Below are 17,667 nucleotides of genomic sequence, written 5' to 3'. Positions count from 1 at the left end.
GTAGTAATCCGAGAATAAACATAAAATTTAGTACTATTAGTCTATTACATGAACAACTCAATTTAACATAATGAAAATAACAATTCATGGATTATATCCAAGGAGTAACTTCAAAGTCTGGATATCTATCTTCATCTGACAAATCTGGAGCTACATGTTGATTGGTTTCATTCTGATTTGCATTTTTCACAGAAGTATTATTAGCTTCACCATCATCTCGATCTTCTTCCAGATTCAATTCATCTAGCATTTCAATAATGTTTCACAAATCATAATCAATAATAAGGCAAAATATTTGGTTAAAGCATTACAAAATCATCCCTAACAACAACATACCCAAATCATCTAAAGCTGATTGAAGAGACATATTTGCAAGATCATTCCGTAAAGCATCAACTTCTTCAGGAGTTAAAAATGGTGGTGAATCTTCCATTATCCATTCCGAATGATCCTCAAATGCATCAAGACAAATTGGATCATAACTTTGCTTTCTCATTCGGTTCCTATGTTATCAAGTAACTTGATTATTCTTATTATGACTAAAAATTTTAAATAATGCCTTCAAGAAAGAATAATAAAAAGTACCTTTGTTGTAGCCTTAAGTTGTAATGAACATAAACAAGATCATTAAGCTTTTGATGCTCTAACCGATTCCTTACTATCCACAATACGCAATACATGAACAAGTGGCTCCGTAAGCTTAACAATATCAGTGCATTGATTCCAAAATTTAGAATCTAAGACTTGATCCACAAACTTTTTTGCTTTGGCTTCTTTAGAGTAAGCTGAACTTGTCCATTCTCTAGATGTCACCATAGCTCTCAATGGATCCTTTTGAGCCAAAATACTTTGCAAAGCAATGAAATTAGTGGCGAATCGAGTTGGAGCTGGACGAAGTATTTCTCGGCCGCCTATGAACTGCCTCATCAAGTACAAAGGATGGCAGTGATTATAGATATACTTCGTAATCATTGAAGCTTGTGACACAGTTTCAGTCACTTCCACAAACTTTCCAATATCCTGCAACATCAGATTAATACAATGTGCCGCACAAGGAGACCAATACAATCTAGGAAACTATGATTCCAACAACCTTCCAGCAGCAACGTAATTTGCAGCATTATCCGTCACTACATGTACAACATTCTCAGGACCAACAAATAACACAACATCCCTAAGCAACTTAAACAAAGCCTCAGCAGTTTTCGAGATATGAGAAGCATCAACTGACTTTAGGAAAACAGTTTCTTTAGGACAATAAACCAAGAAATTAATTAAAGTACGCCTACAACGATCAGTCCATCCATCAGCCATGATAGTACATCCAATTTGTTTCCAAATCACACGATAACCTTCAATCATCTTCTTTACATCTTCAACCAATTTACTCAACAAATATCCACGAACTCTTTGGTAATTTGGCCCTTTATACCCTACACCCATATTTGCGATAGCATCGATCATCGGCTAATAATAAGCTGAATTAACCGCATTGAATGGCACAGAGGCATCCATCATCCATCTTGCAATAGCAATATCACACTTCTCCACAATTTCTTTGCTTTGGAGAACACTTTTAATACTTGGTTGAGCACCAGGTGTTGCTGCCGGTGGAAAAAAGGATTGTAGTCCCTTGAGTTGTTTTCCAACTCCCTTTCTAGAGATAGGTGCTGGAATTCTTGATGCTTGTTGTTGTCGTATCTCATTACGTTCAATCTCATCAAATTCCCTTTCAACGTCATCACAAGCACCATAACTTTCTGCATATTCTTCTTGAGTTTTTCTTTTCTTGGTTCGAAGATCTTTACAAGATAACCATAGATTGCTTCAAACCAACAATCTCCGTGGGATTCGACCCTTACTCACGTGAGGTATTACTTGGACGACCCAGTGCACTTGCTGGTCAGTGGTACGAGTTGTGAAAAGTGTAATTCACAATTCGTGCACCACATAACTCTCTGGTTTTTGTACCAGGGAGTCCACATAGTGCCGTCGGCACGCGCGCGCACAGTGCGCTTGCGCGTCGATGGGCGATTTGCAAAGGTACGTGCAGGCGGCAAGCACGTGGACGCATGGGTGTCTGGCGCGAGATGGGCATGAAGTGGGCATGACTCTCAGGTTTTTGGCCCAAGAGTTGGAAGTTCACCACCGGCACGCACGCGCATAGTGCGCTGGCGCGTCGGTGCCCAGTTTTGCTTTTCTCTCCTCTTTTTTTATATAACAAGACTTATTCTAACACATTCTTGGTAGGTGCCTAAGCTAGTAGTCAAAGAGAACACTTCACAATTTCATGAATTATCCAAAACATAGCATTCTCCCTACTTCAACAATTCATCCATACCAAAATGATGAAAACTATATGAATATCCTATCTATTCAACAAGAAGAGTAAAGCTAGAATTCCTATGCAATCAATCAATCATCAAGAAATCACAAAATTCACAAGAACTTAAGGCTACAAACAAGATGGTATACACAAGGAAGATCTTACCACGGTGGGGGTGCCTCCCACCAAGCACTTTTCTTTAACGTCCTTAAGTTGGACGGTCCTTTGCTTAAGCTTCATCTCTCCTTGGTGCATCCTCCAATAGGAACACCTCTAGCTCTTTTGGGAGCTTGTAGCCATGATACTTCTTCACTCTATGTCCATTCACTTTGAAAGTTGCTTCACTCTTGGGATCAAATAACTCCACCACTCCATAGGGCTTTATCTCCTTCACCTTGAAAGGTCCTTCCCATCTAGAGCGGAGCTTGCAGGCATGAATCGAAGCCTTGAGTTGTAAAGGAAGACCTCATCAACTTCTTGAAAGTTCTTCTTCCAGATGTGATGGTCATGAAATGCCTTAGTCTTCTCCTTGTAGATCCGGGCATTCTCATATGACTCGTTCCTCAAATACTCAAGTTCCTCTAGCTGTAATTTTCTGGCTTCACCCGCCTTGGTCAAATCCATGTTGCACTGCTTTACCGCCCAATAGGCTCTATGCTCAATTTCCACCAGAAGGTGGCATGCCTTACCATAGACGATCCAGAAGGGACTCATCCCTAATGGAGTCTTGTAGGTCGTTCTATACGCCCATAGTGCATCTCCTAACCGGAGGCTCCAATCCTTTCTTTGTGGATTGACCACTTTCTCTAAAATTCTCTTAATCTCCTGGTTGGACACTTCCGCTTGTCCATTGGTTTGTGGATGATAAGCAGTAGCAACCTTATGCGACACTCCATAGTGCTTGAGCAATGCCTTTACCTTCCTGTTACAAAAGTGGGATCCTTGGTCGCTCACAATTGCTCGTGGCAACCCACAACGGCATACAATGTTATTCCTAATAAAAGAAACAACGGTATTGGCATCGTCAAGGCGGGTAGGTATGGCCTCTACCCACTTTGACACGTAGTCAACCGCTAACAAAATATACAGATACCCACTCGAGTTGGGAAACGGTCCCATAAAGTCAATACCCATACATCAAATATCTCACAGAACAACATAGGTTGCTGAGGCATTTCATCCCTTTGGGATGTGTTTCCCGACTTCTGACACTGATGGCAAGACACACAGAACTGGTTAGCATCCTTGAATAAGGTTGGCCACCAAAATCCACAATCCAACACCTTTTTAGCGGTCCTTTGTAGGCCAAAGTGGCCACCACATTCGGATGAATGGCAAGCTTCAAGAATGGGTTGGATTTCAGACTCTGGGACACATCTTCAAATTACTTGGTCCACTCCCCTCTTCCACAAGTGAGGACAATCGCAAATATAGTATTTGGAATCACTCCTCAACTTATCCCTTTGGTGTTTAGAAAAGTTGGGAAGGAAGAGTTTCGCAACCAAGTAGTTCGCCATTGGGGCAAACCAAGGAAAACTATCCGTCACAGCATGCAAACTATCCAATGGGAATGAGTCATTGATCGGAAATGGATGAAATTTCAAATTTTCAATGTCGAATTCTTGCAAAAGCAAGATCCAACGTATGAGTCTAGGCTTTGACTCATTCTTTGTCAATAAGTACTTTAAAGCTGCATGATCCGTTTATACCACTATATTTGATCCTAGAAAATAAGATTTGAATTTATCTAAAGCATGAACAATAGCTAGGAGTTCCTTTTCAGTAGTGGTATAGTTGGATTGTGCTGCATCCATTGTTTTAGAAGAGTAAGCAATGACATAAGGGAGTTTACCATCGCGTTGTGCAAGCGTGGCACCTACAGCATGGTTTGACGCATCGCACATTATCTCAAATGGCAACGTCCAGTTGGGGCCTCGCACAATCGGTGCCGTGGTGAGAACTCTCCTTAGCTCTTCAAAAGCTTTCACACATTCACGGTCAAACTCAAAATCCACATCTTTTTGGAGTAGGCGCGACAATGGCAAAGCAATATTGCTGAAATCTTTGATAAAGCGCCTATAGAATCCTGCATGTCCTAAAAACGAGCGAACCTCCCTCACTGACAAGGGGTGAGGTAAAGTGGTGATAACATCGACCTTGGCCGGGTCTACAGAAATGCCTTCATGAGATACTACATGTCCTAACACTATACCTTGTCTTACCATAAAGTGACATTTTTCAAAATTTAAGACAAGATTAGTATCAACACATCTAGCTAAGACCTTGGCCAAGTTCTCTAAGCAACAATTAAATGAAGTACCATAAACACTGAATTCATCCATAAAAACTTCCAGACAATTCTCCATTAGATCGGAAAAGACACTCGTCAAATACCGCTGAAAAGTAGCAGGTGCATTGCATAGTCTAAATGGCATCCTTTTATAGGCAAAGGTGCCAAACGGACAAGTAAATGTGGTCTTTTCCTAATCTTCAGGAGCAATGTGAATCTGGAAGTAACCAGTGAATCCATCAAGAAAACAATAATGGAATTTACTCGCCAAACGGTCCAACATCTAATTGATAAAGGGCAAAGGGTAGTGGTCCTTTCTTGTAGCGGCGTTCAATCTTCTATAATCAATGCACACTCGCCACGCATTTTGTACTCTTTTAGTGACCACTTCACCATCATCCTTTTTGACCGCAGTGATGCCTGACTTCTTGGAAACAACCTGGACCGGGCTCACCCATTCACTGTCAGAAATTGGGTATATGATACCCGCATCAAGTAATCTTGTGACCTCTTTCTTCACCACATCGAGGATAGTTGGGTTGAGCCTTCTTAGCAGTTGCCTAATTGCCCTAGCTCCCTCTTGGAGAAATATCTGATGCATGCACTTGCGAGGGTCAATCCCTACAATATCAACTAAGCTCCATCTAATTGCCTTCTTGTACTTTCTTAGAACATCTAGGAGCTTTTCTTCTTCTTCACTTGAAAGCTTACTAGCTATAATGACCGGAAACCCTTGGTTGTCCTCTAAGAAAGCATACATCAAATGAGATGGAAGGGGCTTCAGTTCACTCTTTGCCTCAAGCTGAGGTTCCTTTTCATCAAGCTCATGGAGTTCATTCTTAAAAATTTTCTCATGTTCATCCTCTTGGTCATCCGTCCCCTCAACAATAGGGTAGCACAACTTGTTGTGATCTTCTTCTTGCACTTCTGCTACCACTTCATCAATTACATCACATCGGTGCACAGAATGTTCCTCGGAAGGATGTTTCATGGCTTCTTCTAAATTGAACTTGATAGTCTTGTCTCCAACCTCAAAGGAATATGTGCCGGTGAAGGCATCTAACTTGAATTTAGAGGTCTTGAGGAAGGGTCTACCAAGTAGAACAGAGGATGAGCTTCTATTTTCTGTTGGAGGCATTTCAAGGATGTAAAAGTCAACCGAAAAAACTAAATCCTTGATCGCCACAAGTACATCTTTTGCTATTCCCATCACCGTGATCACACTTTTATCGGCTAAGGCAAACCTCGCCGCCGACTTCTTTAATGGAGCTAAATTCAACCGCACATAGATGGAAAGTGGCATGATGCTTACACAAGCTCCCAGGTCACACATACAATCATGAAAAGTGCGCCCACCAATACAACAAGACACCAAACAAGGTCCAGGGTCACCACATTTCTTTAGAACAGGTTCCATCAAGGAAGAAATTGAGCTACCCAAGGATAATGTCTCCAATTCTCCTATCCTATCTTTGTGTGTACACAAGTCTTTAAAAAATTTTGTATACTTTGGAATTTGTTGAATAGCATCAAGAAGTGGTATGGTTACCTCAACCTTCTTGAACACTTGAAGCATGTTCAAATCAAATTCCGGTGTTTTCTTTACCTTCTTCACCATGGATGGGAATAGAATAGGAATGGACTCATCCACTATAGCTTTCCTCTGGGTTCCTTGAGTCTTACTCCTTCTTCCTCATGCCTTTTGTCTACCACCTTTTCTTCATGTGGAGCTTCAACAACCACTTCTTTCTCATGAATGTCTTCCATGACCCTTGAAGGTATCTCTTCCAATGTAGTCCCCGACCGTAGAGTGATGGCATTGAGACCGCCCTTTGGATTTGGTTGGGGTTGGGATGGAAGGTTAGAAGAGCTTGAGGATTGGTTGCTGTTGTTGTTGGAAGTTGATGGTTGGTTTGACATGGCCATCTTTGAAAGTATGTTGGTGAGGTTAGTCAATTGAGCGCCCAAGGCATCAAATTGAGCCTTGTTGCTCTCGTCCTATTTCTTCATGGTGGCTCTAAGCCCATCAACTTGAGTGTTGGAAGATGGAGGAGTTTAGTTGGATTGTTGTCTATGGTGTGGTTCTTGGTACTCGGTGTAGTTATTTTGGTTTTGCTTGGAGTGGCCTTGGTTGGCTTGGTAGTTAGTGTTGTTATGATGGTATTGGGATGAAGATTGGTTGTTGTTGTGATGATAAGAAGAGTTGTTCCATCTTTGGTTTTGATTGCTCCCTTGTACATTATCCCTCCACCCTTGATGTTGATTACCACCTTGAGGGTAATTATTTTGGCCTTGAGGAGGATAGGGTGGACGGTTGTTGTAATTCACATTGGCCACTACAAGGGCATGTTCTTCTTGAATTTGATGGCATTGATCGGTGTAATGTGTGGTGCTAGAGCACAAACCACAAATCCTAGGAGGGCCTTCAATTTGATCAACTGTAGGTGGGGCTTGGACGGCTTGGATGGAGTAGTATTCCTTTTGATCCTTTTGTATTTGCATAAGGATGGTGGTCATATCCCCAAGTGCTTTGGTTAGGCTTGATTCGGAAGGGATGGTTCTACCACACCCTTGAGAGGATTACTTCTCACGCTTGTATGTTGTGTAGCTTTGGCAATATCCTTTATCAAATTCCAAGCTTCTCCCTCCATTTTATTTTTCGAAAGGGAACCACCACTAGAAGCGGTGAGCAATCTTCTATCTTCCACACAAAGACCTCCGGTGAAGTAGCTAATGAGCAAGTGAGTGTTCATTCCATGGTGCGGGCAAGATTCCAATAGCCTCTTGAACCGAGACCAATACTCATACAAACTATCTTGATCTCTTTGTATTATGCCCGAAATCTATTTCCAGATGTAGTCGGTGTTCTCCGGTGGAAAGAATTTATCTAGAAACTCTCTTCTCAAGAAATCCCAATTAGTTACAATCTCATCCGGTAGCGAATAAAACCATGTCTTCGCTTGCCCTTCAAGAGAGAAAGGGAAGGCAAAAACCATGATAGCCACCTCATCGGCTCCATGCCTTCGAGCCATAGAACAAGCAACTTGAAAATCTCTTAGATGTCGGATGGGGTCTTAACCCAGCAACCCATGATATTTAGGAAGTAGATATATCAAGCTACTCTTCAATTCAAAGTTTAGATCAAGGTTAGGATACCTTGCTTGCAACGGTTGAAGTATGATATCCGAAGCTCCTTGCTCATGCAAAGTGATTCGTCGTGGCTCTGCCATGTGTGGCTCACCTGTAGGATGCAAAGATGTATTATTAGTGCCAACAGAAGAATAGGAAGTAGCCGACTCCAAGTCACCCTCGGTACTGCCTAGTGATTCGGTGTGTTCCACAAGAGAGGCCAAAGTACTAGCCGTATAATTGGTGCACGAAATTGTGTTCCATGTTCTTTGTACTTGTGTGAGAGTAAAAATATATAATTGTATTGAATCCTCATTGTGGCTCTATGTGTGGACACAACTCCGTTCAACTAACCAGCAAGTGCACTGGGTCGTCCAAGTAAGACCTTACGTGAGTAAGGGTCGAATCCCACGGAGATTGTTGGTATGGAGCAAGCTATGGTCACCTTGCAAATCTCAGTCAGGCGGATTTAAACATGATACTTTATTAGATTAAAATAAACAATAAAAGGGATAGAGATACTTATGTAGATTCATTGGCAGGGATTTCAGTTAAGCGAATGGAGATGCTTTTCGTTCCTCTAAACCTCTGCTTTCCTGCTATCTTTATCCAATCAGTCTCACTCCTTTCCATGGCTGGCTTTATGTGATACATCACCACTGTCAGTGCAGAGGTCATTTGTGGAGTTGAACGCCAGTTTCTGTGCCAATTTGGGCGTTCAACTCTGGTTTTGGATCCTTTTCTGGCGCTGGACGCCAGTTTTGGGCAGAAGGCTGGCGTTGAACGCCAGTTTACGTCGTCAATTCTTGGCCAAAGTATGGACTATTATATATTTCTGGAAAGCCCTGGATGTCTACTTTCCAACGCAATTGGAAGCGCGCCATTTCGAGTTCTGTAGCTCCAGAAAATCCACTTTGAGTGCAGGGAGGTCAGAATCCAACAGCATCAGCAGTCCTTTTTCAACCTCTGAATCTGATTTCTGCTCAAGTCCCTCAATTTCAGCCAGAAAATACCTGAAATCACAGAAAAACACACAAACTCATAGTAAAGTCCAGAAATGTGAATTTAACATAAAAACTAATGAAAACATCCCTAAAAGTAACTAGATCCTACTAAAAACATACTAACAACAATGTCAAAAAGCGTATAAATTATTCGCTCATCAATAATCTAACCGCCGTCTAGCTTGCCGAGTATGTAACAAAGTTCTTTCAATCTCGGGATCAAAATCGGCTAAGCTAGAATTCGGTTGAGACCGAGTCATCAAACTTGAGAGTCATAGCACAAATGTAAAAGAAATCTAAACTATAGCTAAGCATTGAAAGCAATTAAACTATCTACGATATTCACATATTCACATAACCAATATCAAGGCATATCTTGCAACCATTCCCCGGCAACAGCACCAAAAATTTGATGAAGCTCGGGGTGCGTCGGTAAAGATTTTCTCAATAAAGTCGCGTTGCAAGTATAGCTCTACCAACAACAATCCTCGAGTATCAAATTTAGAAAGGGATTTGATTGTCACAGGTTCAACCCCAATAGAAATAACCGAAGTATTTAAACCTTGGGTCGTCTCACAAGGAATGGGCAAACATGTGCTTTAACATTGGTTAGAAATCCGGGGTTGTGAGTCCTGAGCGAGAATTTAAACTAGGAATCTTAACAAGCAAGTAATCTTAAATTGCAAGAAACTAATTCAAATAACTAAGCAAGATATGAGCAATTCCAAACTAACAAAGTAACATCCAATATGATTCTATTTTAAACTAAACAAGTAACTATAACTAAGACAAATAATCAAGAATTTGAGTTTTCAAATATGAATGATAAAAGGAACTCTTGGCTAGGCATGGAAATTGGGGTCACCATCCTTGTCTAATAACCATATCTTGACAATTATGAGGAACCAAACTCATTAAGTCTACTTCTATACTTGAAGTACGTCAAATGGTTTGGTCAACATCAACCCATAAGTTCTAACCTAACTACTAATTGACTTAATAGAAGGTTAGCGTCAATGGCTATCAAATTGACCACTAAGGGCTCCCAAATCATCAAATCCATTAGACCCAATGACTCAAGTTTACCCAATTCCCTTAGCCTAGGCCAAGAGTAAAGAGAACTACTCCATAATCAAGGTAAACAATTCATCAAACACTTAGTAAGCATTAATAAAAGACATGTTCCAAATTGCAATTAAATTGAAATCAACAAGTACCCACTAACAATTATCAACATACAATTACTCAAACAACACAATTAATCATAGAAATCATCAATGTAACATTAAAAAATCAAGATTCACAACATTCATGAAATGGGTATAAAATGACAACTGACAAGAATTCATAAAACTATCACAAAATCTAAGCAATATTATACTAAGGAAGTCAAATTGAACAATTAAAACTAGTAATCAACAAGATCTAATTCACAACTCAACAAGGGAAGATCAAATTAAAGCTAGATCTAGAGAGGAACAAGGGTTTCTTTCTCTAGAAAAACAAAGAACCAAAAAAAAACTAGCTAAACATTGTGTCTAGTGTAAAATGATTGATCCCCCCTTTCCCCCTAGCGTCCTTGGATCTTTTCCATGCAGAAACAACTTGAATTTGGGCTTAATGAGCCTCAGAAATCACCAGGCACAATTTCCTTTAATGAGGTCACGTGCAGCTTTCTGCGCGTGCGCGCCATGCGTGCGTGCGCGCCGATTGCTTTTGTGATCCACACGTGCGCGCCAGGTGCGCGTGCGCGTCGATGGAAATTCTCTGATCCGCGCGGATGCGTCCATCCTTGCGCGCCACTTCTAGCTATCCTCATTCACACGTGCGCGTGGAGTGCGCGTGCGCGCCAATGCTGAATTTTCCAAAAACCAAATCTTCATGTTCCTTCCTCTTGTGGATGCTTTCTTTCTCTCTTTTAGGCCATTCCTACCCTATAATTCCTGAAATCACTCAACAAATACATCACGGCATAGAATGGCAATAGAAGAGGATTAAAATATGGCAATTTTAAGGCAAAATAAGCATGTTTTTCATCGTGGAGCAATATTAGGAAGGAAACACAAAACCATGCATTTCTTGTGAATAAGTGCGGAAAATATTGACAAAACCCCCTAAATTCTACACAATATAAACCACAAAATTGGGGTTTATCACGCACTCAACCCTAGAGATTTTGCTTCATGTGCGTACGCACAGACCTGTGCGTACGCACACTTTTAAAAATGCTTCTGGGCGTGCGCACGCATACCCCTGTGCGTACGCACGCGACCCAATTTCTTTCTAAAGCTATTGTTTTTAAGTCTTTCACATTCCCAACAAGCTTATAACCTTCCGAGATGTTATTTCACACTTATAAAACCCCAATTTCATCCCCTAAATCTTAAATTGATGTAAAATGCATAGTGAATGAGAGTAATCTAAGGAAGAGGGTAACTTGTGGAAGAAGAAAGGGGATGTTATGATGAGTATGATGAATGATGATGATATGAGGTGTTGAGGAAGATGGTGGAGTGCTATATATGATGTGAGCCAAATGGCTGTGTGTAATGATGATTATGGCTAATTACAGATCATGATTTGTAAGCCGGATGACTGAGATGAATGTTAATTTATGGTTGTGATTTATATACATATATGCTGAATTGTTGATTATTATGATGGTTGCACTCCACCTATCTGAGATACGAGTTTCTCTGGGTGAAAGCAGTGGCTAGCCACCACGTGCTCCAGGTGGAGACTCGATACTCTGCTGACCCTATGTCGTAAGTGTGGCTGGACACTGTGAAAGTTCCGGATGAGCTCGCCCCCGTAAATATACACCAGTGAAGGTGTTGGATATATATGAAATTATGATTTATGTTGAGTATAACTCGAGTTGGGGATGCACGACAGAGGGACAGTCCAATGGTTAGCTACCAAGACTTGTGGGGTTGGCTTTATAACCGACAGATGAGACTCATCAGCCACTAGGACAGGCATGCATCATATGCATTATATGTGATTTGTTTGGAATGCCTAATTGCTTGCATCATTACTTGCTAATTGCCTAATTGTCTTACTTGCTTCCTACTTGTGCATTTCTTTGTTTCATATACTTGTGCTTGCATTTCAATTACTGTTGGCGGTTGGGAGGTTTGCAAGATTTGAAAAAGGGATATCTAGTTAGCCTGAAGATCCTTAAGTTAGTTGCCTGTTTTCATTTCTTATGGTTTAGTTGTATTTATATGCTTTGATTATAATCTGGAGGTTCTAGGATTGCATTTCAATTATTGTTACCATGCTGAGAACTTCTGGTTCTCACCCATGCAGATTCTGTGGTTTTCAGATGCAGGACGTGAGGCTCCTCACTGAGGCATGCTGGAGACTTTCTTTTGGAAGAGATCCTTAAGTCTTCAATTTTTTTACTTAGACAATGTTTCATAAATACTTCTTTGAACACCACATTGTTTGTTTCCTTCTTCTCGTTTTCTTCATGACATATTATGATCTTGAGCCCTCTTTTATTTGTAACTTTTGAAACTGCAACATATAGTTGCCCATGTGTGAATACAAGCTTTTTTAATATCAATCCAACATGTGACAATGACTGCCCTTGACTCTTATTAATTGTCATTGCATAACAAACCATGATAGGAAATTGTCACATTTGAAATTTAAATGGTATCCTATGATCAGAAGGGGTTAGGATCATTCTAGGAATAAACATTTTTTGGCCAGGTCCCTTCCCTGTTAAACTTTTTGCTTCTATTATGTGCTTCCATGTTTGGACACCACCAATCGTGTGCCATTACATAGACCTACTGAGTGATCTATGTTTCTTAGTAACATGATTAGTGTCCCTATCTTAACAAATATCTCATGGTTTGGTACTCCTGAGCATCTAATAGTGTTTAGGAACTCTGGTGTGTGAATTGATGCCAAAATATCGTTATTTGTTTCAGATTCAGAAACTGTATCAGAACTATAATAAGTCCGAGCTTCGAATGGGTTCAAACTAATCATATTGTTGTTGATTTCATCCACCAGTTGTAGTGTCGGTGCGAGGATGGCTTTGTCTTTTACATTTGAAACACAACTTGAACCGCAAAATAATTCAGGGTAAGTTGCTTTACATATCGAACTAATAGGATCATCCCAATCATATATCAATATATCATCTGGGATCTTTATCTTATCAATACCATCTATAGATGATCCACACCTGCCATCTCTAATGCTTAAAATCCAATCAGCAAATTCTCTTAAGTCATTGTTTTCACAATTGCTGTTGTCTGCTTGTAAGCGCATGTTTCTTGTCAAATTCAACAACTTACAACTATCCCATATATATGATGAGTTAATTGTAGCATTGACAATCTCTTGCCTACTTCTTTTGGGTATTACTGGTAGTATTTGTCAAAAATCACCACCAAAAACCGCTGTCTTTCTTCCAAACGGTTGTTCCAAGCTTGCAATATTGTTGAACCTCAAAATATCTCTCATGGTCCTATCAAGTGCTTCAATACAAATTTTGTTGACCATAGGAGCTTCATCCCACACAATAAGCTTAGCTCTGATTATTAATTCAGCCAATGGAGTATTTTGCTTTATGTTGCATGTTGAAAATTCATCCAAATCGAGTGGTATTGCAAAGCGAGAATGTGTCGTCCTACCACCGGGTAATAAGAGGGATGCTATGCCACTTGAAGCAACTGTCAACACGATTTGACCTTTGGATCTAATAGCGGCAACAAGTGTCTTCCAAAGAAATGTTTTTCCCATACCACCATAACCATACAGAAAGTAAACACCACCCTGCCTACTATTCACTGTTGTCATCACTTCTTCATAAGCTCTCTTTTGCTCATTTGTAAGTTGTTGTACATACACTTCATGTTCAGCTGTCGAAATTCGTTTATCGTACCGAAGCTCATCAGAAATCAACTTATTATTTTACCCATTCATAATTTGCATCAAACTTGTGTCAATATTAGGGAATGGCATTGATTGAAAATCTCTTAAGCTCTTGTTATAACTCTTGAGTAGTTTTTCAATTTCTATCAACATCAGATCCAATAATTCTTCATCTGTAATTTGTAACTCTATTGAACAAAGTGTATACACTGTTGTAAGTAATAGTATGATTTTGTAGAAGATAAAATTTTGCAATAAAATACATACATCAATTACATTTACATCTGTTCTATTATGACCAAGATCATTATTTAGTTAAATATACATTTGTTTTATCTCATGTAGTTGATTCTTATATTTCTCACATCTATATTGGATATTTTAAACTCTACTATTTGGATGTATATTGTCTATATAGCAATATGTTTTCAGCTTCTTATGATATCTTCAATGCTTAATAAAATTGGATTTTTTGCATGGCATATATACAGCAAGGTGCAGAATAAGGAAAAAGGATACACCCTATTGTACACTTCTATATAAGCATTCATGACCATAGAGACAATTTGTGCATAGTCAACTTCAGATCTAATTTGTGGCTCAACGACCTCGAAGTAAGTATGTCATTTTAAAAGAATTTATTTTGTTCCATGTGTATATTATTTTGTTAGTAAGGCTTATTGTTAATTTTGGGAATTGTGTCCATGTCTTTTTGTTTTGTATGAGATTCATACTTTATTTTGCGAAGTAAAAATATATTAAAATCTGGCACATTCATAAGTCAACTAATATTTATTGATAGAGTTATAATGATAGTTGTCTAGTAACATTAATAGTATTGACAAACTGATACAAAGATAAGAATACTTATTTTTCTACAATTAATAATAATAACTATAACAGCATACCTTGATTGTTGAGTAACCTTCTTTGTCGGTGAAGAATGTCATCGGATAGCATTCTCCGTGTGCCTTCCAATACATGCTCCGGCCTAGCCATCGAGTTAGAAAACAGGAGTGTTGCATAAAGACTTCTTAAATATTCTCTTGAGCCCCAGTGACTTGCTTCCTGCATAGCATCAATGTATTCTTTATCATCAGCCAAAAGTCCATATGCATAGAATGCATCTCGAAATGTCGAGTAGACAACACCATCAATAGTTATAATCTGTTCATAACTGGTAGGTCCTCTAACAAAATTTATAGAGTTAATACTCAAAATGACCCCTGAAATTTGACCTCCGACGCAATTTAGCCCTTAAACTTTCAATTGACTTAAATTGTACCCTGAAATTTTGACCCGTGCCTCAATTTGGCCCTTTTGACGTTTTCCATTACCGAAAAGCTGACATGACAATTTTAAATGACACGTGGTACTATACGATTAGATCATGTGGCCAAAATTTTCAAGGCATCAATTTAACCCCTCACAATTTGAACATAAAACCTAGCACAACCCCAATTCTCCCAAATCATAGTAGTTTCTCCAATCTTGAAGTATGATGTTAGGTTCAAAGTGGCATCTGATGATAATTCTGATTGATGAATTAGTGCAAACTCCCCTTCAAGCTACACGCATGCACACACACACCAAAAAGGAAAAGGTTAAATAAGGTACTTTCGCTTCTCGTTGCTCTAATAAGACAATGAAGTGTGTGTTTGGATTACCGTTTGTAAACTGAAGTTTTTATAAAATTGATTTTGTAAAATTGATTTTGATCAAAAGTGAGTTAGTATTAACGTGGTTTATGTTTGGTAATTTTTATTTAAAATGGATTATAGTAAACTAAATATTGTTTGGATTAGATTATTCAAAATCACTTTTAGATGAAAAATTACAGAAAAGAACATGAATTTAAATAATTAATTTATGTTATTTTATAATTTTATTTTAAATATTTAAATAAATTTTAATATTTTTTTAGTACTCTCAGTATTTTTTAGTACTCTAATAGGATTAATAGAATCTTAATATAAAATAAAAAATATTCCATACAAAAAAAACAATAACAGTAAAAAAACTCATATAAAATAACAGAAATTTTATAAAAAATAATAATATACATAAGAGAATATTAGAAAAAAATATTATAAAAAAAACAAACATATGAATAATGAAGGACATAATTAGTACACAGAACATAAATTTTAATCCAACTTGAAAAGGTGAATGGAAAAGCTAGAATTTGTAACTTTTGGTAAACGTGGGTTGAAGATAGAAATCACTTCTGCATTTAGAAGATAAAAACGTTGCCAAACATAAAAATGAAGTGTTCAAAGAACTCAAACACACTTCTCTCTTCTCCAACGCAAATCCAAACACACCTGAAATAAGATTGTCAAAAATATACAATTATAATAGTAATTTCACATACCTTTGCGGCTTTTCCTGCAGTGCAACTTGCACAGATAAGTCCACTTTACCTTTGTTGGCTTTTTCAGAATACTTTTATTGACATTCTCTGCATTTCTCTCTTGTTGGCTCAGTTTCTTAATCTCCAATGGAACTTTGTTATCACTGGATTGGAAGGTTGCCCCTTTAGCCAGAATAGGTGATGCACGGAAACTTGTCTCTTAACAAATCTCCCTCGGCAAGTATACCGAATTGTCATCAAGTAAAAACTCATAATAGAGTGAGGTCGAATCCCACAGGGATTGATTGGTCAAGCAACTTTAATTGGAGGAATGTTCTAGTTGAGCTAAGCAGAATTTGGTTTGAGAGTTGCAGGAAATTAAATGGCGGAAAAGTAAATAGCGGAAAATGTAAATGCTGGAAATAAAGAGCTGAAAATAAATGACGGAAAGTAAATTACAGAATCATAAATGGGGAAAGGGAGTTCAGCATGAAAGTAAATGGCAAAAACTAAAGAGAATGGGTAAGATCAAAAATGGGGAATTCATTCGGCTTAGGAGATGTTGCATTCTCCGGATCAAGTTCATTTTCATCTCTTCCTCAATCAATGCATTCATTGATCTCCTTGGCAATCTTAAGTGATTGAATTCCAATTCCTTGGTAACTCAATCTCTCAAATCTTGATCAATAGCCAATTCCTTAGTTTAATTGCTCATGAGAAGAGATGAAGTGTGGTCACTGATTATACCACATGTATTTCCAAATCAAAGTATTGGGAGAATTATATGTCACCATATCTGCCCAAACCCCAATTTGGTCCAACATGAGAAAGCATTTCTTGCATGATCTTTTCATTCCTCTTCCAAGGTTCAGAAGAGATCCAAGTATGAATAGTTTCTTTTCCAAGACAACTATCCAACTGGATGAAGATTGAAAGCTTTCAAGTAAAATCAAGAGAAAAGAAAGAAGAAGAATAATGAAAGCTATTATTGATCCATCAAATTACAACAGAGCTCCCTAACCCAATGAAAGGGGTTTAGTTGTTCATGGCTCTGGGAATGGAAAGCAAAGATGGAGAGTACATTCTGAAGTAAAACAAGAAGTTGTAGAGAAAGTAAAATTATACGGAGAGTAGTCCTCTCAATCCAAAAGGCTCTCTCTAGTTCAAAACTACTCCTATATATACTACTCTTATGATCTTCCAGTTGGCTCTTCAAGTCTTGGATATGGGCCTTTGGATCTTGAGTTGAAGCAGTTTTTGAATCTTCAGTGGGCTCAGCTTTACTTACAGAGAAAGTGTGAAGTAGGCATGGACTTTGGCTAGGACGTTAGTGGCGTTAATGTTAAGTGAAAATGTGGGTTCGAGAACGTTAGTGACAATCACCTTTTGCACTAACGTTCCTAGCCCAAGATGAGTTACGTTAACTTCAACTTTAGTGGCACTAACGTGACCACTAACGTTGCCTCTTGATCCATCGTGAGCGTTATTGGCGTTTACCTTTGCCAATAACGTTGCCCTTGGCCCCTTCTTCCCTACGTTAGAGTCCACGTTAGTGTAGCTAACGTGACTCTTAACGTGGGTATGCCTCAACTTCGAGAGTGTTAGTGACACTTACCTTTGTCACTAACGCTCCAAACACCCCTTCTCACGTTAGTGCCCCACGTTAATT

At 38.8% G+C, this 17,667-nt stretch overlaps 1 protein-coding gene across 1 annotated transcript; it reads right to left on the bottom strand.

Annotated features, from left to right (window-relative positions):
* On the bottom strand, positions 1,468–13,039 carry LOC107646781. Its single transcript, XM_016350938.1, has 2 exons — positions 12,544–13,039; positions 1,468–1,802 (listed from the first exon to the last, which is right to left on the bottom strand). The coding sequence occupies exons 1-2, from the start codon at positions 13,037–13,039 to the stop codon at positions 1,468–1,470; spliced, it is 831 nt and encodes a 276-aa protein (XP_016206424.1).

The sequence above is a fragment of the Arachis ipaensis genome, chromosome B06 (assembly GCF_000816755.2).
Source record: "Arachis ipaensis cultivar K30076 chromosome B06, Araip1.1, whole genome shotgun sequence".
NCBI classification, from domain to species: Eukaryota; Viridiplantae; Streptophyta; class Magnoliopsida; order Fabales; family Fabaceae; genus Arachis; species Arachis ipaensis.
The sequence above is the reverse complement of the archived record's forward strand: the minus strand, read 5'-3'. Positions and strand labels throughout refer to the sequence as shown.

What these genes read in the sequence shown, in the direction of transcription:
- LOC107646781 (XM_016350938.1), bottom strand. Translation starts at nt 13,039, where the DNA reads ATGCGCTTACAAGCAGACAACAGCAATTGTGAAAACAATGACTTAAGA. An exon ending in AGATCACTCAGTAGGTCTAT is followed by an intron (nt 1,803 to 12,543) that starts GTAATGGCACAC and finishes TATCTTGTAAAG; the next exon opens with ATCTTCGAACCAAGAAAAGA.